Source organism: Calidris pugnax, unplaced genomic scaffold (genome assembly GCF_001431845.1).
Source record: "Calidris pugnax isolate Ruff unplaced genomic scaffold, ASM143184v1 scaffold103, whole genome shotgun sequence".
Taxonomy (NCBI): domain Eukaryota; kingdom Metazoa; phylum Chordata; class Aves; order Charadriiformes; family Scolopacidae; genus Calidris; species Calidris pugnax.
In genome coordinates this window covers 4912027-4932622 of record NW_015090990.1, presented here as the reverse complement: position 1 = coordinate 4932622, position 20596 = coordinate 4912027, and the positions used below count along the sequence as shown (strand labels likewise).

Below are 20596 nucleotides of genomic sequence, written 5' to 3'. Positions count from 1 at the left end.
AATATCCCCCAAGGCCAGACTCAGCTGTTGATATAAAAAGAACTATTATATGATCATGACTTCAAGCTGACCTTCAGGTTTTCAGGCTAAAAGAAGACTAGCAGCATCTAGGACAAAGAAGGGCAATATAAGGCCTAAAAATAAACCAAATTATTGATCTATGCATTTTCAACAGTCTGATTCAGCTGACACACTGTGCTGTTTACATCATGCAATAACTCACACAAACAACAGGCTGATCATTTTGGAGTGCAAGCTGACATAAAGCAGAAAATTCTGAATTAAGGAGAAACAATTTTGATGTCTTCCAATTACACAGCACAGCTACACACAATAATGAATTTGGGGGGTAAGCAAAGCCAGCATTCCCTAGTTACTGTATGGAAAGTTTAAATTGTTGGTTTCTGCTGAAGTAAGAATAATCTTTTTTTTCTGCTATTTGCTATTCTCAATGATTAATTCACATAACTTATACAGGAATTATTCCCTTTGTTTACAATCATACTTAGCATCCTCATGCAATAATATTTCATCTTTTATTGTCATTATAGAATTAGGCTTCATAATTACTGTAGATACAGTCATAGAAATAATATATATGTGTGTAATTTCATTATCATTTAGAAGGTGTGACACACCGTGTGTGAAAAGAAGAAAAGTAGCAAATATCATGGTGATGGCAAAACCAATAAAAATACACCAGTCTCAGGGTAAACATTTATACCTGTGCAAAGATATCACCAAAACTGGAGGTACCAGTACCTGCACCAGAGCAAGTAGCTACACAAATTGCACGGAAGCAGAAAATAAAGCCCACTGTTTTGATCAGTTTCAGAAGAAGACATAGCATTTTCACTGGAATTACTTGCTATTTCATCAAGTAATAAAATGGCCAATATTCACAGCAGTTGTGAAAGACAAAATATTCCTTCCTTCCAGTAGAGCCTCTTCTCTTTGTGACAGCTGAATAGGCTAAGGCATCTGAAATGCTGCAGTGTTTTGAGAAGATTTCACAACATATGGTAGAAATGAAGCAGTCGGAAAGCCCAGCTGCTTTGAAACATGTAACCTGAATGCATCCTTAATTAGTCTATGCCCTTCCCTCAAGATCTACTCCTCTGAAAAAGGGATTGCTTGGTTTTGCAGAGTTGGCAAAAAGTATCCAGTATCTTCTATGAATTACACTTTCAAGTAATCAATGTTTTGTGTGGTCTCTGTCTTGAACCAAATACTCAGTGATCTGTTCTTTGATGCTGACATGGAATGGAGCACATTCTTTTTTTTAATGCTAGATTGTTTTCCAAAGCAACATTCTTTTGATGCTAATAAATGGGGCAAAATAGGCAGACACAGGCTTTCAGACTGCATTGTAGTTTGTTCTGAAAATATTGAGGAATATGTTGAGGGTGTAAGAACTAATGTCCCACAAGGCAAGTAAAACTTATCAAAACCAAGGTGTAGGCAGGTTTACACAGACCTCATTTCTCTAGACTAGAGCTGTAAACCCCCAAACTCCTACTTCACGGTGGACTGACCTTGGAAGTTGCTAGGTTGCTCAGTTGAAACCAAGAGTTTTGGACACCCACCAGAATTGTCCTACCTAGAACTGCAAGTAGTCAAGCCCCTGCTTACACCCTGTCAAGCCTCACTGAGATCCAGAGAACTGCCAGAGTCCTCTGATCCACTCAGTGTGCACAGTCTGAAAAAATACCTTTCAAACATGCACTTAATGTTGCCTAAAAACAGCCGTGAAAGGAGTCGCAGCCTCTCTTCCACGGAACCTTAGAACCACACAAAAACGCAGTGTGGAAGAGACCTCTAGAGGCCATCTCGCCCAACCTCCCACTCAAAACAGCATAAATTAGATCAGAATCAGGTGGTTACCATGTTAACTCAGCAAACGGTTTCTATGTTTAGGTCAAACATATATTTTCCCAGAGAAAATCACCCAGCCATAGACTGCAATAGCAGCTGGTGTGCATAAAGAGGGAGGGAAGAGGGCAGAAAACCGTGGATCTCATTGGCCAGAAAGAGCCGGCGTTTTACATGGAAATTAGCTGGTGTAGCTAACGTTTAGGGTACTCACTTAGAAAGAGGCAGTCCTGGGTTGTAGTCCCAGAGTAATTTGCCTGTTATTTATCTTATGTAAATGACCATCTGTTAAAACATCCACAGAAATAACCTTGGGCACCAGGGCTCAGACTCAGGACTCCCTGCCTGTCTGAGTGCCCTTACCCTCAAATGGTCTGGATTCTGAACTCTGTTGTAGTGCCAGACAGCTCATCTGTAAGCACTGTAGTACCATTGGTGGGTATAACCACAAAATGCCATAAGCTGGGCAGGCAACCTTTAGCATTTATCTGAAATTACATCTTCACCCCTATTAAGTATCATTTTCATCAGCCAAAATTGCAGGTATGTTCAGTTAGCAATTCAATATTCATTTCTTGCAAGTAAGCAGTTTCCCTTTCAACGTATTACTCGCTAAGACACGAAGTGAAAAACTGGTGGGTAATTTGAAAGATTAACTTTTTCAATGAAACAGTTAAGTTCCCACACATCACTAATGAGAGAAATTGATGAATAAACTAAATTTCTGCAATTTGCAGCTAGTAAGGGTACGGTATAACTGATGATAATTATAAAGCAGTTATCTTCTGCTACTGGTTAGAAACCAGGTGACCTAAAGTATATAAAAGAGAAACAGGAGCAAGGCTTGGGCAGGGTTTAGGAGAGAAACGTGGATTGGTTGGTTTTGAGGTACTGGCAGCTGAGGAAAATATTTTATGGTTAGGGTTTTTTAGGGTTTCCAATTTTTTTTCATAGGGTTAGAAACAGTAAGAAAAAGCAAAGACAGTTAAGCTCACTCAGTACACCATTTTGTATGATGAATTCTGAATACCCTTAAAATTAAGGAGCAAAATGAGAAGTTCTGTCTCCTCTTCTGTTGTCTGTCCTGTTAGAACTTGGATAATGTTTTCAGCTTGTAACTGGCAACAGGATCAATAGAGAAGTGCATACCCAGAATAGTTCAGAGATAATGATTTTCAAACAAAAAAAAAAGGAGGAACAGTCCTTAAATTATATTGAAATATCAGTATAATATATTATGATGCATATTATCAGTAAAGGAAATCACAGTAAGGGAAAAATCAGGAACCAGCTGTATGCAATGAAAATCAAAGGGTCATCGAATCTCAAATATTATGTTTATGAAATAGCATGCTAATCAGTGCGCTAACATGTAGTTGCAAAACATTTATTGAACTTTATGGGTGGTATAGGTGATACTGAGCATAATATTAATGAACATAGGACAACAAAAATTTCTAGAAAATATTTACTATAAGCGGTTAGTTCAGGCCATCTAGAGTGTAGAAATATACTAATAAATTCAAATCTATCTGAAATAAAGTACCTAAATTGCATGAATATTTAGTTGGTATTCATAGTACATAAAGAACTCAAAGAATTTTTTCCTTCTGATATCAGGGTGGCCTTGTATTAAATTTATCTTAGATAAATCTGTTTTTCTTTGACAGTTGAATAAATCTTTCATTGTAGCACAATGATAGAATGGTCTTTCAGGTATTTTAGGTGTATTTTCAAGCATAAGTTGCCAATTTTAGATTAAGTCATTGCATCTTTTTAAATGTGAAAATTGAAGTAACTACTTTTAATTTAATATCTTGGAAGTACTCATGAGAAGGTATGTTCAGCTCAGACAGCCTATTCAGAATACTGCCACTAATCAGTAAGAAACATTTATTAAGTGGGAAGAAAAGTTCTTCATCTCACAGCTTTGCATTTTTTTTCTAAGTATCCATCTTTGAAAATGTTCCACTTTCTAAATGAATTCTATTAATTATGAAGAAACTTATTCTCTTTTGAAACAGAAGAACTGCTGCATGGTATGGTCTCACATCTGTATCAATCTGTTCTGGTCTGAGAAGTTTAGTTTTACTGGGTTCGTAGGTGCATTGACAATGGAAGACTGTAACTGAAGGGGGGTAGCACCTTTTGCTGCAGCCTTAGTCTCTAATGATAGTTGCTCACTTTGGAAGTGAGCAAGAAATCAGTACCTGTGGCTCATGGTCATGCTGTAGAACTTGTTAGAGGCCAGCTAATTTATTTTGATGAAATTTGTTAGGGTAACACACGGACTGCACCATTCTTCCAGGTTTTCAAACAGAGTTTGAATATTAATTTTGTATAGGATAGTAACTTCCAGATATTGCTGTCTATTTGCTCTCTTCTTTACACCTATATTACCAAGTAGGCTAAGGAAACTGCAGTAGTGAATGACCCATTCTGCAGTTTATGCAGTGTGATAATATATCTAAAAAACAACATTAAGAACATTCAAGTTTACAGTCAGGCTTCTTTCCTAGGCATTTTTTCCAGTGGATTGAGCTTTTGATGCCTGCAATCATAGATGTGATCACCCATAGTACCAAAAAGATTGCCGTATCTCACTGGTTAAATCCATAAATAAATGTCCTGTTCTCTCCTGACCATGAGCTTCGTTTACCATAACACAGGTGAGGTAGAGCTTCTCAAGAAGTTATTTTTTGCTCACTGATACTGTGGTATCTCAACATTTTTGTTAGAGTACCAGAGTAGCCAGTGAGGAATCGTCATGAAGTTCCTACCATATCTTGCCACAGTTCCTCAAAAGTAAAATATGTTTTTGCATTGGGAAAAAAAAAAAAAAAAAGAAAGAAAAATATCTAATGTAAGATCTAGCTACTGACTGAGGAAAGGCAGGTTGTCTGCTCAGTTATTCATGGTCACAACTCTACCCTTTTCCTCTGCCTGACCAGTATGAATTGAATGAATAGCTCTAGAAATCTGGATCACACTTTTCTAGGTTAGTTTTGCTAGTGAAATGTGATTTGTATCATCACATTTTGTGTACATAAGTATGCAATCTGTTCCAGCTTCCCTTGCCAAATGGCTTTTTGGTTGGAATGTTACTGACCAAATGTTGTAGAAGGCAAGGTAAAGCACTAAAGTTTCCTACAAGTGGTGTGAAGAGAGACACTTAGGCAGAACACTAAGACTACGTTTTCTTTAAGTGAACCATGTTTGCATATGCTCATTAGGCATAATCACTGGAGAGCCACTGGGGAGATGGACATTTCTAAATGAAGCTTTTCACCAGCTACCAGAGAAGTTCGAATTGCAGTTCACACCATTTTAAACACTAAGGGGTCTAATTACAAAATGCAAATTTTCCAGAAAATAAAATTCACTTATTTTGCTGATTAAGGAAGAAAAAACCCATGAAAATGAAGGTTAAACCTAAATATGAATGTATGCATAAGGGTATTTTCTTCTTTACTCCTGACAGTTACATCAGTAAATACTGTAATCATAGAACTACACTATGGATGTAGCTGCTTTATTTTCACTCCATGCACTTCATACATTCTTACAGCTTTTATGCTCTTCTTTAGCTGCATGAAAATGTTTGGCAGCTAGCAAACCAGTCTGATTGCATAATAATGAAAGATATAGTTTTCATAAACATTGTGAGGAAGACAAGATAACATCATAATCACAAAATCTACTTTGTTTTTTTTGTCATGCTATGAACAATAGAAAGATAGAAAATATGCTTTAGGTGACTAAAAGGCACTGCAGTTACTTAAGTCATTACAAATGTGACCCTTGCTGTTTTTTTGTCAGACATATAAATGCTTGTCAACAGCTTACTGTTGCCAGAAGAGCAACAAATAACTCACAAACTCCTGAGCATTTTGAAGGATAGCTTTTTCTGTCTTCTGAAATAACACCTCATAGTGAATTTTAAAGAAGAGGGTTACACAACTTTTAGTACATATTCTGACATTAATATTTGCCAAAAATATTCAGTTGTTAGTATCACCTTCTTCAATATTCTGTATATCACTAATTTAAGATCTAAAGTTCAATAAAGCACACTCAGTAAATCGGTATGCTTCTAACTGTTACTCTGATGATGCATTACCCACTAAAATGAAAGTAATTACATACTGACTGGCAGGAAGAGGCTCCTGAGTTTTAAGATCTATAAGCCATTCCTTAATTTTTTCATGGAAAATAATGGGTGGAAAATTAACTATAAAAATACTTTCTCTTTTGTTATCTATCTTCATGAGAAAATAAATTATAGGTTAGAGATAGTGAGTTTTCTAAATTATTGCATGTATTCAAGTTTGGTGAAGCAATTTGTTTAATGCTAACAACCACAGAACTATATTTTCCATAAAACCTGCACAATTTTACTGAACAGACATGAGAATGCAGCTGTTCTACTGCTTTAATCTCATGGCATATGTAAGTTTCCGTGACGATTTGAAGATTTTGTGTTACTGTGTATTTAAATACCTTTAGCTGAACAGATTTACCGAATTATTTGATACTCTTATGAAAATATGGCACTTCATGGCCTCAGACTTGTAATGCTCTCAGTACTCCCAGGAAGCCCCAGTCCTCTGAAATCTGAGTTGGATTTGAAAGGCACTAGTGAGAGTCCAGTAACTGTTCAGTACAGCTGCTATAATTTCAAGGCATCAACCCGATCACTGTATGCTAGTGAGACATGTCACTGACGGATATATATACTGTGTGAGTGTGGGTTTCAGCCACACAGGGATCAGTTCTTAAATGTGTTCTCTGTTTTGTCACATGTTTTAGACGACATGATGTAAAATATTATTATTGCTTATATAAACAATACATTCATGAGTATAATGACAGTTGTACACAGAAAATATGGAGAACAGAGGAGAAAGATATACAGAGAGATCATTTTTCATTCTAAAAATACTAAAATAAATATTGACGATACAAAGAAAGATCAAGTTAAAGCTTTTCTGCTGTTCAGGTTGATCCTTATATACCTACTCCCTTCTACAATTGTACACTCTAATTCATCTATTTGTATCATTTTTTTAAAATGTCTTCTAGAAGACCTTACATTTCCAGCTCAAACACAACTTTCTGTCACAGTGCCATTAACACTGAAGATACAGAAGACTTAAAAGTTAAAACTTCATCCAAAATTTTACATGGCAAAGAGCCATGTAAAACCCTGTTGGCAGCATATTTCTTGTTCAGTGTTGTTTCCCCAAGCCCTCCCAACAAAGGCTGGAAAACGGCCTTTCTCTCCTCTCTTGGAGGAAACATTCAATTTGAAACATGTGTTTTGAGGTAGACCTGAGATGACAGTCTTTGCATCTCAAAAGGCTTGTAACTTCAGCTACATAAATTGAACACGTTGCAGCACGGAAGATTAAAGAGGAATCAGAGCACCAGAAAGCAAGTATGCAGATTCACCTGTACCAGTGAATCCATATCAAAATCCTCAAAGATGGAATTGTAACTAAACTACCTGAGGCAGAGACAGAACAATTCAACCAACGTAACTTGAACAGTCACAGCAGCAGTGTTATGCTCATAGGTGCACAAGCCCTTTTAAAAATCAATATTGATCACTATTCCTTGTGGATTTTCCAATATCAAATTAGCACATTTTGTGGCAATAGATTAAGAGGTTATGTCTAGGTCTCAGTTAGATTTTTTCTTAAATTTTAACACCACCAAACAGCATTAACGTTCCTTTTCACTGAAATTTTTTGGATGTTTATTATAAAAATTACTTAACTCTAAGTCAAATAGATTCCACATACCACTTAAAAAATACCCATTTTTTTCTTCTTTTGCACTATCTCATTGCCTACCAAATTGCAGCTTCTCCAGAATATTAATTTACTGAATATCCAAAAACCTTTCCAGTGTTTCTGCATTTGAGTTAGGTTGAGAATACCACAAAGTCTGTCTTCAGCTAACTCAAAAAATCCTTACTTAGTGGCAGACTGGCTTCTGAAACAAAAATTATTACAATATGCTCAGATAAGCTTTGAGTTTTTCAGGTTCAGCCATTAATAACAAAAGTGCTGTTTCAATGCCTACCTAGAATTACACTTGGTGAATAGGTGGGCATAGTCCAAAAAAAAAAAAAATCTATTGTGCTATTTCTAACCCTGGAAACAAAGAAATATTGAGCCCATTGTTTAAATTAGAAAGGTTTATATCTTCTTGTATCTGAAGTCCCAAATGGGAAACATATAGGACAGGCAAGGGCAAGTCATATTTTCACACAGCAGCAGACTTTCTTTAACAAAAGCTTAACCTAAAAAATACGAAGGCCATTAAAACACCGTGTTATAAGACCTCATGGTTTGTACTTCAAACTGTCTGATAGACAAAGTTAAGCACCAGCATTATATACAAATTGTCACAGTACATAATTTTAAAGCACTTTATACAGACAAAAGAATAAAACAAGGAGACAAGTATTAAAATTCCCCACCATTAGTATTTCTTGGTTAAGATGATGTTCTTTCATAGCTTTTAAAGATTTAAAAATATATTTCACATTTAAAAATGCCTTTTAATGCTGATGTGTGGAATCAGTATGTAATGTGTTTGTAGGGTGCACTAACTTACAAGCGTTTCAGCTTTCTTTCGGTACTGGTGTTAATCTTATTAGTTGTTCATGTCAGCATCAAGGAACACAATCATCAATATGACTGAAATATGAAAGACCATGGGAAATTAGGTAATGCCTACCATCAGGGAGAAAATGTTCATTTAATTTCTGTTTGCTCAGTAATACTTGTGTAATATTTACTTTTAGATCTTTTTAGATTCAGAGATCTCTTTAGGAGGTCCAGTCTGTAGAGGTGTCACGGTAATGGTATGAATAGAACAGAAAAGGGAAGAGATGTCCTTGTTAGTTACAGCTTGGTAGCTTCAGTAGAACTAATACACAGGAGAAAAAAGGGCCAAGAGAGGTTACCTCAAGAGAAGAGTTCCACAAAGCTAATAAAATCTCCAATGCAAAATCATATCCTCTTTTAAAGCTGAAGTAATACTGCTTCATTTTTTGAGCTGTGTTATCACACAGATTTAAGGTCTATGGTCATGGTAAAAAGGGTAAATTATTATAGGAGTATGGCTTTAGCTTCATGTCTGCATCACGTTTTTCTTTTGTTTTCCCAGTTTTTCATGTTCAATACTGTTGTTGGTCTTGCTAATAAAGATCTGAAAATTAGTTCAAACTACCTATTAAAAGGAAGAGATCATACTCAGGATCTCAGGGGGGTTGGATAATATTGGCAGTGTTCATTCTGCACCATGAGCTGCATCAGAGAGCAAACAGGATTAGTAACATAGCTTTACTTGAATTTAGGAGATGCTACTATCCTTGATTCCCTAGTCATCAACAATAAACTTGTACAGAGTTAAAAATGCTGCTGCAAAAAAATTAATCCAAATAGCTTTTCATTTTTTGGGAAATTAATTAGAGGTCATTGAAATTAACCTAGCCTAATAATCTGTGGAAACTTCCTATAAAAATTAGAAGGGTATAAATGTTCTCGTGTCACCTCTTTCTTATGTTCTTTGAGAGAACAGAACATACTTTACATTTCATTAACATAGTAGTTTCTTTCCACTGTTACTCTCAGGTAACAAGTATGAGTTTTGGCTTTCTGGTTCAACTTTGAAATGTATTTGGATTAAAAGATATAAAAAGTCAAAAGTTCTTTCAAATTCTTTCCCTTATTGTTGACTGGCTACAATAAGGTCTATAATACAATTACCCTGTTTCCGTTACCATCTGGTTTACATTTTCATGTGAATTTCATATCTTGGCTGCTGAACACACTTAATACAATAAGAAATGTTGAGGGTTCTTCAATCTCCACTCATAATAAAAACATTCAAGTCTTTCAGCTTACCAGGACCTGACATTTTGCTAGATTTGCTACAGCTTCCCTGGTTTAAAGATGCAGGAGGGACCATCCATTCATCTGTCAGGGCTGTGCACATAGCATTGGACTGAGCCCAGCAAGACATTGGCAAAATAATATTTTTATGTGTCATATGGTATTTTCTAGAAATAAATCATTTTAACATCGTACTTCAATGAGTGGACTGGTAGTATCTTCCATAGTTTTACACAATATGTTTTATGGGTGAGATAAATGTTTTTTTTAAAGTCCCCAAGTAATTTGGGAATATGTATCTATGTAGTTTGAGCTTTATTAAATGTTTTAAAATTATTTTAGCATGAAAGGTGCTATGCAAGAACTAACCTCATTAGTACAAACTTTAATTCATCTGTGGCAAAGGCAGCAGTGGCAGAAAAGTACTTAGTACTGAATATGACTACATCATTTAAATATACAGTTCATATGAGACACACTTTGTCATGAGACATCGGAAAGAACCGTTCCGACAAACTAATTTATTGAGCTTTGCACCCATCAAACTTCCACATCCAGCTTTTGCATAGATATACTCGGTATCCATCTACCTTACAACTATTTGGTTTCCCCCAACCCTGTATACCTCTTATTTTGCCACCAGCAAACATTGCCCTTTGTTCAAATTCTCTGGATGGGCATAAGTTCTGTCCATGATGAAAGGTTTTACCTAGATTGTGAATATGCTACCTGTTGTTTGTGTGAGTGTACATTAATCATGTATCTGTGGTCTGTTTGGAAATATATGGCACAAAAATATGGTGAGTTCTTAGCAAAAGTGCAAATAGAATCATCGAATGGTTTGGGTTGGAAGGGACCTTAAAGATCATCTGGTTCCAAAACACACACCCTGCCAGAGGCAGGGGCACCTTCCACTAGACTAGGTTAGTCAAATGCTTTCTGAATAATTTGCATTTGGTCCATGCAACCACAGTACGTTCACAGAATTAACTCAATGCTTCTTGAAAGCATCAGGCATGCTTTCTGTTTGTTCCTCACGTTCACGTGCTTTATGTAGCTCTGCAGTTGCCTGAAGAGCCACGGTCGAGCTTATAATAACCCTACCCCACGCTCTCTCTCATGCAGTGCTAGAATAGCTGGGAAACCATATCGTAAATCCATGCAGTGGTTTGACAGAAGTATTTCTTTAAGAATTCATGATGTTGTTCATAACAGATGGTTTATCATTTATTATTTCTGTTATGATTTATTAATACACTATTATCCTTCGTTACTTTGTTTCTAGTTCTTTGGGGTTTACTGTCTGCATTTGCATTCTTTAATAAATTTAGATTAAAAATGCCTCATAAAATTTATGAATATACATGTGATACATTGCAATATGGGTCTCTCAGAGTCTCTTGAAACTATACAGTTTGCATAATAGATTACAAAAATAAAGTGTTTTCTTTGCAGGAAATAAAAATAAACTGGCAAGTGTCCCCATTAAGTTATAAATTTTAAATTAAAAAGAGAAGAGGACGAATATTTTTGTGAATTAGTCTTAAAAAGAATTAACTAAATTTAGAGGAGTAAGAATTATGGTAACTCATTGCTGTTGCATAACAGCTTCTATGAATGTTGTCCACTCATTATTCTTTGCAGGATGCTTTCAGTTTAGTAGGTAAATATTATTGTCTCTACTTGACAGAGGTTAGAGAGGTTAAATATCAACTTGCTTAAGATCACTGATAAAGTTCAATCGCAGATACCAGACTATAAATCCTAGATCGATCAACCTCTTGCCTAGTGTTTTGCCTACGTTTTCTATTTTATAAAATAACTGTAGAGGGAAGAATTTTTGTGTTTCTTCAAGAAGTGTCAAACGTTGTTGCTGCATGTGGTGCTGCAGAGCCTACAACAAGAGTTCCCTGCACAAACCAGTTTTCCTGGAGTGCACACAGCCAATGGGCTGTAAAGCACATCAGCCCAGTTTGGCTCCTTCTTCACCAAGAACCACTATATAAAACAAGATCTTATGAACACAACAGAAATTTTACCCAGTCTCAGGCAGATTTTCTTGAGGGGAAAGATGTTAGAATTATCAAAAATAAGATAACACCACAAACAGTGTATCCTAGTTTAAAGTGTCAAATGTTTACTGAATATTTATTTATTTATTTATTTGTTACCTGATAGTAACTCTGGTACGTACACCTCTTTTCCCCTTTTGCTTAATAGAACAGCAGCCATTAATGAACTTTCATTCTTCTGAAATATCTTTTCTTTCAATTTCAGTGAACTCCTGTTATCTTTGAGAAACTAAAAGTTATCAAACACTTCAGAAAGATCAATCTGTCAAGAACTGTGTGAATTTACAGCAGTTACTTTTCTCTCACTCCATATTTTTCTGGGTATCTGATTGCAGCCCTTCTATGATAAGTACCACCTTGACCTTGTGATCTTAGAAAGTGAACACATGAACCTAAAAAGAGCCAAAGAAGTTCACCAGCTCTATCTGTGTGAAACACCTGAAGCAAGATTCTCAGAGCCAAAAAATGTGTTTGAATGAAGACTCATCTAACTTGCAGCAGCTCTGGATTAACACTGCATGGGATAAACAAGAATACACAGGAAAAGTTGAATTTTAGATCAGAGTTCTTTAATGAAAGACAAAATGCAATATAGTTTATTTAACTTTGACATTTTGTCATTATAAATAGAATAAATCTTATCACCCAATACTGCTTGTGAAACACACCAGTTATAAATACATTCCTGCTTTCACCAGTAATACCGATGTGAGATGATATTTCATCAAGGTTGAATATCCCTACATTTTTTGCAGAGAAAACCCATTGCAGCTAGTGTGAATTTTGCTACTTAACATTATAGTCTTCTCTTTCGTAAGATGCAAAGAAGCTTGACTTTCTCATCATGTCATGTCCCAAAGTTCAGAAACTTTTTAACACTGCAATATTTTAGTCTTGTCCCAGTGCTGCTCCTTTTAAAAACATTTAATTTCATAAGTCATCTGCTTTACAGTCCAAACTATAAGGAAAGCTTCAGTCTCCAGAAGAGACAAGTTAATAACGTTTCAATAACAGTGAATTTGTCAACGTCTATTTTAACCAATTAGAAATAGTAAAGGTCTTTTGAGCAAATTGCTAAGTACACTGAAGTGTTCCATCTAGCCAAAATAGGCCAACACCAGTACCCAAGCCTTGAAAAGATGTCACACAACAGCAAAAAGATAAATTTACCTCATATTCAATCAGTCTCTATTGAAACTGCCAACATGAAGCCCAATAATGTGCTTTCTCTTTTTTATATATATGTGCAAATCTTATTTTTTTTAATTTGAGAAACCAAGTCTCATCTTCTTTCTCTTGATCCAGCAAACAAAAACAGTTACCTAATGAGTGTTGTTTTCAGTTCCCATTGCATGGGAGTAAGCAATGCAGAAATGTAAAGTTCTATATCACAGTATGAATATGAAATTGACAGCCACCAGTCAACCTCTTCTGTTGTGTGTGTCTAAGAAACTAGCATTAAAAAGTTGGATCAATGTCTATTATGATCACTTTTATAATGCTGTTCCCTCATTTTGCCCAGTTGGTGGACTTAGTTTTTGACTCTTCAGTTTCATCTAACTCAGTCTAAACCAAACTAGGAATAAATGTAACTAAAATTACAATAGGAGCCAGATTTCAGGCAAATAAGTCCAGTTTACGTTATGTGTTGCTTTGAAGTGAAGCACACTGGTTGGAATTTCAAGCAACTGCAAGAAACGTGTGAAGTAAGCTTTATTTTTCTTGTTGTCTAATCCATTTCCTTCGTTGTTTGAAAATCCAGCAGGAGAACACTGATATAAATTTTATAAATAGGAGTTCCCTTGCCACATATACTCACACTGCTCTCAAATAACTGGGAAAATATTCTTGTCAATTCACCAGGTGGGGGTCTGAAAGTATTAAGACTGTTTAAGAGACTAAGCAATGCCTGTGCTTCAACTTGCTGTCAGCTAGTTTGTTTAATGCATTAAAAAATAGCTAGCACCATTAGTTAAGTGAAAGTCCTAGTTACAAAATAAAAAATACATTAACAGCCTCTGCCATCACCTCAGCACAGTGCTTAATGGTTGCTTGAAGGTACCATCTAATCTTTTGGGTGGCTTAATGGTTTATTTCTTCACTGTTCAAAGAAGAAGAGTGGTTGTTAAACCTGGTGTTCTCACAACATTTTCAGAGTAGAACTTCACTGAATAGGAAGTCCCACTTAGATTACTAAGGATAGGATCTAGGGTTTATACAACACTTGCTGCTCGAAAGCTAAACAGAAAAGAGTGTGCTGACCCTTATAATCTTATAAAATTATGTTTGAGGAGCATGTAATTCCTCAATCTTGAACAAACTGAAATCTCAAATCCCAAACTACTAACTGTCAAACAAAAAGCAAATAAAAGCCAACAATGTTGCTGACAAGGTATTTCTCCTTCCAGTTATCATATCATTTCAGTATAATTATTTACTTTAATGACTTTTGAAAGATCTGCTTTTCTAAATGGCATTGTTTTTAATTAGCAGGGGGATAAGAAATAAGCAGAAGTAACTGGTGGAAAACTGGTATAAGATTTCTTGAGTATGTAACTTGCCCAAATGGGTAGTAACTGAAGGTTGTCACCATCTGATGTTTGTTCATTTGTCTGTGTAAAATGAAGTGGTGATCAGATTCCTATAGGATTTGGGTAGCACTTGCAGCACAGAAGACAATAATTAATGTCATTCCTGACAGTCTCTATAACTAAACCAAGCATTGAATAGGGACAAAAACCTAATTTACCTTGTTATCCTTAAAGGTTTTGTTCCTTCATGTCAGAGTTCTGTCAGACTGGGGAAGCAGCCAAAAGAAATTTGTTTTATCTGGTGCTAACGCTATGCTTGTTCTTTGCAACAAAGCAAACATTTCAGCTTCTAGAGCCAGCAAATCAAGCGGTGCTTGCAAACATAAACCCTTCCAAATAAAATTTAAATCCAACTTAGATAACACCAATGGATAACAAATCCATACTTTTCAAGGAATGATAACAAGCTTTAGGCATTGACAAAAGTAAAAGTGAAGCAAAAAGCAATACTTGTGTGATACCATTCTTTGTCACCCCTTTATGTGTACTAGAACTATAGCCTCAGTGAACTTTGTCCATGCATGGAAGTTTTCCACACCACAAAACTCAAAGTGGAGATAACTGTCAAGATGTGACCCCTTTAGACTTGTCTGTTTCAAACCCTTCAAATTGGTACTTAACAAAGTGAGCTGACCTTGGTTATAAAGTATAAACAAGAGCCTCTTTGCATACTGTTCCTTGGTATTAGCTAAAAACATCAGACCCTATCTGCTAGAAGCAGACACTGTCTGAAATATATGCTGTTAATTTCAGAGAGTTAGTTAGAAGAGACTGAACTGAAAAATAAAATTACTGAAAATTGGTTCTGTTTTACCTCAAACTGGGACAGACACTCACAGATCTTTCTCTAACTGTTTTATTTCTGGTTGCCTACACGTTTTCTAATGCGAGTAGACTCTTTTGTAATTAATTTAAGCCGGTGATAATAGATTTGCTTTGGGAGAAAAACACTTGTCACTGCAAGAAAGTTGTTCACTGGCCATGAACAGGCTAGCAAGGTTACCATGTGGTGGGTAAATTAATTTGATGACATACTTAATTATGCACATTTTATGGACCAGATATACCACTTAATGGTTCCTACAGGGACAAGAATTAACCTACTGTGTAAAATTGTCAATGAATTTATTGGACCTGGAAGATATCCAGAATTTCACAGAAGTTTAGGTTGCCAAATCATAAATAATTGAAGCTTAATCTTCAAAACTACAATGAAGTACTTTTAAAGTTTGTCCTGTATTTGTTAAGTGTACTGAAAGTAGGAATAGATTCACTGCCTGATTATTGACATGGTATATTTCTTATTCTAGGTCCTGTCCTTAGGGGCTGATGTTCTACCAGAATATAAACTCCAGACACCTCGCATCAACAAGTTTACTATATTGCACTATAGTCCTTTCAAAGCCGTCTGGGACTGGCTCATTTTGTTGCTGGTAATATACACCGCCATATTCACCCCTTACTCTGCTGCCTTCCTTCTGAATGATAGTGAGGAACGGAAGAGGAGAGAGTGTGGATATTCTTGCAGCCCACTGAATGTTGTAGACTTAATTGTGGATATTATGTTTATCATTGACATTCTAATAAACTTCAGAACAACATATGTAAACCAGAATGAAGAAGTGGTAAGTGACCCAGCAAAAATAGCAATTCACTACTTCAAAGGCTGGTTCCTAATTGACATGGTTGCTGCCATACCTTTTGACCTGCTGATTTTTGGCTCTGGCTCTGAAGAGGTAAGCTTAAATGAATAAGAAATCTTAAATCTTAAGTTTTGACTTTACTACAGTAATATGTATATCCTAATATATTTTTTACTTGTCAGTTAATAGGCTGTGTAGTAGTTCTGCCCCATTTCTTAAAGTTAAACTAAAATTAAATCTTCCTTAGTAGAATAATGTAGAATATTAGCTTTCATTGGCAGGAGAATAAATTGAATAATTCAACTAGTATTTTTCATTTATAACATATTTGATACTGTCTTTACAAATACTGAAATATATCAAGTATGAAGGATTTGTTCAAATGCTTTTATTCAAGAACTGCTCCTTTGATTTGCTGCTTGCTTTGTAAAAACTGCTCATAATGCATGTAAGTGTTGTGTTGGCATTAAAGCATTAAAATAAATTTTCTCTGCTCAAAATCTTTAGATCTCAGGTTTAGTCAGTGTAAAACAGATTAGTTGTAATGTAAATTATACCAGTTAACAAAAAGATTAGGCTGTTGTCTATTTTATCAAGAATATGGACTACCAAAAGAAAGAAAAAAAGATTATATGGGGTTAACCATGCCAGACAGGACTAATGTCCTCACCCTATCTGTATAACAAGGTAAAAAAGTGTTTAATATATGTATACAAAAATTGCCCAAAGGAGTATAAAACATACGTTATGTTCTGTATGTCTGACCCAGTTCTGCCTCCTCCCAAAGAATTTTATTTAATTTAAGAAGGGCTGAAGTTATAGTATATTTTTTGATGAAAAGTGAACTGACAAGTAGAGAAATGGGGTTGTTTCGTGACGCATAGAATGCAGCAGTTTTTTTTTAAAAAAGCAGCAAACCAAGCAAAATATGATCTATTCACTTTTCAAAGGACAGAAATCCATTTCTTAAAAATAGCGTTTTGCACATATTGACATAAGGGAAACAGACAGTTTTGTCAACCATATGTGCATCTCATTAATTGAGAAGAGAAAGGTGAAGACTTAATCAGCAACCTTTAGCATGAAAATTTACTGATCTGACTATATATGCCTCCATGTCACAATACAGTGAATGCAAAAACCTTTTCATTTTAAAAATAATTCCTTTTTATGAAAGTCATTTGCTGTGACAGCAAATATTTTTATGTCCACCCCAATAGCCTGATCTTCAGTCTGAGCATACCCTAGCTATCCTCACAAATTACATGTAAATTTAATTAAGTATGCCTTTAAGGGTCAGTATAAAACAACTGGCACATACCTACATGCACCTTGACAGTCTTGTCAGCATATTCAGTCTTTAAAATTTCAGAAGAAGGATGAATATCAGTCATGCATTTCTTAAACTAATTTTCTTAAATTTTAAATAATGAGAATGTTTTTCTGTCTCCTGTGCTCCTGAAAAATCTTTATTATATTGTGGCCTAATGCAGCAGTCAGAGAAATCAATAGTAACATTCCTAATCAATAGAGGTATTCCTACTAATTTGAACATGAGTGTACACATTCTAGGTAACCATGAAATCTGGAGAAACATGTAGGTAATAGCATGCAGCAGACCTAATTTTTTGTTAAGGGAATGCAATCATAACAGTTCTCTTACCAAAAAATAACTTTTCTATTCAGAAGGTGACTAAAAAGGTCAGAGATTTAAGAGAAACTTTGATAACTTTTTGCATTTGTTATCTGTGGTAGGCCCCAGTCTTTTTGCAGATGTTTTTCTGTGGTTTTGATAGCACAGACACAGGAAAGACAATATTCTGACAATGACACTACTTCTACCTTGGATGACGTCTTTCCCATTCAGGCGTGGTCTGCAACCCTCTCTTTTCACTGACCACTCATCACTGCCAAAAATTATGTCCAGTGACTGGAAGCATGGAACACCAAGAATTATGACAGGGACCAACTCCGAAGTTCATTCAAGCAGTGCTCTTTGGATTTATCATAGAATAGTTTAGGATGGAAGGAACATTAAAGATCATCTAGTTCCAACCCCCCTGCCATGGGCAGGGACACCTCCTACTACACCAGGTTGCTCAAAGCCCCATCCAAAGTGGCCTTGAACACTTCCAGGGACAGGGCATCCACAACTTCTCTGGGCAACCTGTTTCAGTGTCCCACCACCCTAATACTGAAAAATTTCTTCCTGATATCTACTCTAAGTCTACCCTCTTCCACTTTGAAGCCGTCACCTCTTGTACTATCGCTACATGCCCTCATAAAAAGTCCCTCCCCATCTCTCCTGTAGGCCCCCTTTATGTATTGGAAGGATGCTCCCTGGAGTCTTCTCTTCTCCAGGCTGAGCAACCCCAACTCTCCCAGCCTGTCTTCATGGGAGAGGTGCTTCAACCCTCTGATCATCTTCCTGGCCCTCCTCTGGACTCTCTCTAGCAGGTCCATATCCATGAAGTTTGCATGGGCCCACCTCTCAAGCCTGTGAAGGCCCCCCTGGGTGGCTTCCCTTCCCTCTGATGTCAACCACACCACACAGCTTGGTGTCATCAGTAAACTTGCTGAGTATGCATTCTATCCCACTGTTCATGTCGCTAACAAAGATGTTAAACAGCAGCGTGGGTTCCAATACTGACCCCTGAGGAACAGCACTCATCACTGGTTTCCACTTGGACATTAAGCCAGTGACCACAACTCTTCAAATGTAACTGTCCAGTCAGTTCCTTATCCACCAGGTGGTCCATCCATCAAATCCGTGTCTGTCCAATTTAGAGACAAGGATGTCACGTGTGACAGTGTTTTGCTTTGCATAAGTCCAGGTAGATGACATCTGTTGTTCTCCCCTTATCCACCAACGCTGTAGCCATCACAGAAGGCCACCAAATTTTTCAAGCATGACATGGTGAAGCCATGTTGGCTGTTACCAGTCACCTCCTCATTTTCCATGTGTCTTAGCAGAGTTTCCAGGAGGATCTGTTCCATGATCTTGCCAGGCACAAAGGTGAGACTGACTGGCCTGTAGTTCCCCAGGTCTTCCTTTTTTCCCTTTTTGAAAATGGAGGTTACATTTCCCCTTTTCCAGTCACTGGGGACTTCACCAGACTGTCACAACTTTTAAATGTAACACAAAGCAGCTTGCAACTTCATCCACCAATTTCCTCAGGATCTGTGGATGGGTTTCGTCAGGTCCCATGGACTTGTGTACCTTCAGGTTCCTTAGATGGTCTCTTCACCTCCAGTTAGTGCTTCTTCATTCTCACAGTCCCTGCCTTTGCCTTCTGTGCCTTGGGCAGTGTGGCTAGAGCCCTTGCCAGTGAAGACTGAGATGAAAACGTCATTGTCCAGGTGTCCTGTTTCCTTCCAGAGAGGGCCCACATCTTCACTAGTCTTCATCACCCACACACTTATAGAAGTTGTTCTTGTTGCCCTTCATGTCCCTGGCCAGATTTAATTCTATCTGGGCTTTAGCTTGCCTAATCTGGTCCATGGCTGCTTGGACAATTTCTCTGTATTCCTCACAAGCAACCTGTCCTTCCTTCCCCACTCTGTAGGCCTCCTTTTAGCTTTTGAATGGGCCTAGGATCTCCTTGTTCATCCACGCAGGCCTTCTGGCTTTTTTGTTTAACTTCTTCATTGTTACAATGCATCACTCCTAAGCTTTGGAGGAGGTGATCCTTTAATAGTAACAAACTTCCCTTGGGCCCCTCACCCTTTCAGTGTTTTATCCCATGGAACCCTATCAAGCAGATCCCTCAGTAGGCCAAAGTCTGCTCTCCAGGGTCCAGGGTGGTGAGCTTGCTGTGCACCCCTCTTTGCTGCCCTAAAAAGCCGTCTGGGACTGGCTCATTTTGTTGCTGGTAATATACACCGCCATATTCACCCCTTACTCTGCTGCCTTCCTTCTGAATGATAGTGAGGAACGGAAGAGGAGAGAGTGTGGATATTCTTGCAGCCCACTGAATGTTGTAGACTTAATTGTGGATATTATGTTTATCATTGACATTCTAATAAACTTCAGAACAACATATGTAAACCAGAATGAAGAAGTGGTAAGTGACCCAGCAAAAATAGCAATTCACTACTTCAAAGGCTGGTTCCTAATTGACATGGTTGCTGCCATACCTTTTGACCTGCTGATTTTTGGCTCTGGCTCTGAAGAGGTAAGCTTAAATGAATAAGAAATCTTAAATCTTAAGTTTTGACTTTACTACAGTAATATGTATATCCTAATATATTTTTTACTTGTCAGTTAATAGGCTGTGTAGTAGTTCTGCCCCATTTCTTAAAGTTAAACTAAAATTAAATCTTCCTTAGTAGAATAATGTAGAATATTAGCTTTCATTGGCAGGAGAATAAATTGAATAATTCAACTAGTATTTTTCATTTATAACATATTTGATACTGTCTTTACAAATACTGAAATATATCAAGTATGAAGGATTTGTTCAAATGCTTTTATTCAAGAACTGCTCCTTTGATTTGCTGCTTGCTTTGTA

At 36.7% G+C, this 20596-nt stretch overlaps 1 protein-coding gene across 2 annotated transcripts in view; it reads left to right on the top strand.

Moving 5' to 3' along the window:
• Window positions 1-20596, top strand: part of KCNH7 (potassium channel, voltage gated eag related subfamily H, member 7) — a 241058-nt gene that overhangs the window by 169449 nt on the left and 51013 nt on the right. For both annotated transcript variants that reach the window (XM_014954695.1, XM_014954696.1), the window contains one exon: window positions 15753-16178. In XM_014954695.1, the coding sequence (XP_014810181.1) occupies window positions 15753-16178 (426 nt within the window). The remainder of the gene's footprint in view (window positions 1-15752; window positions 16179-20596) is intronic.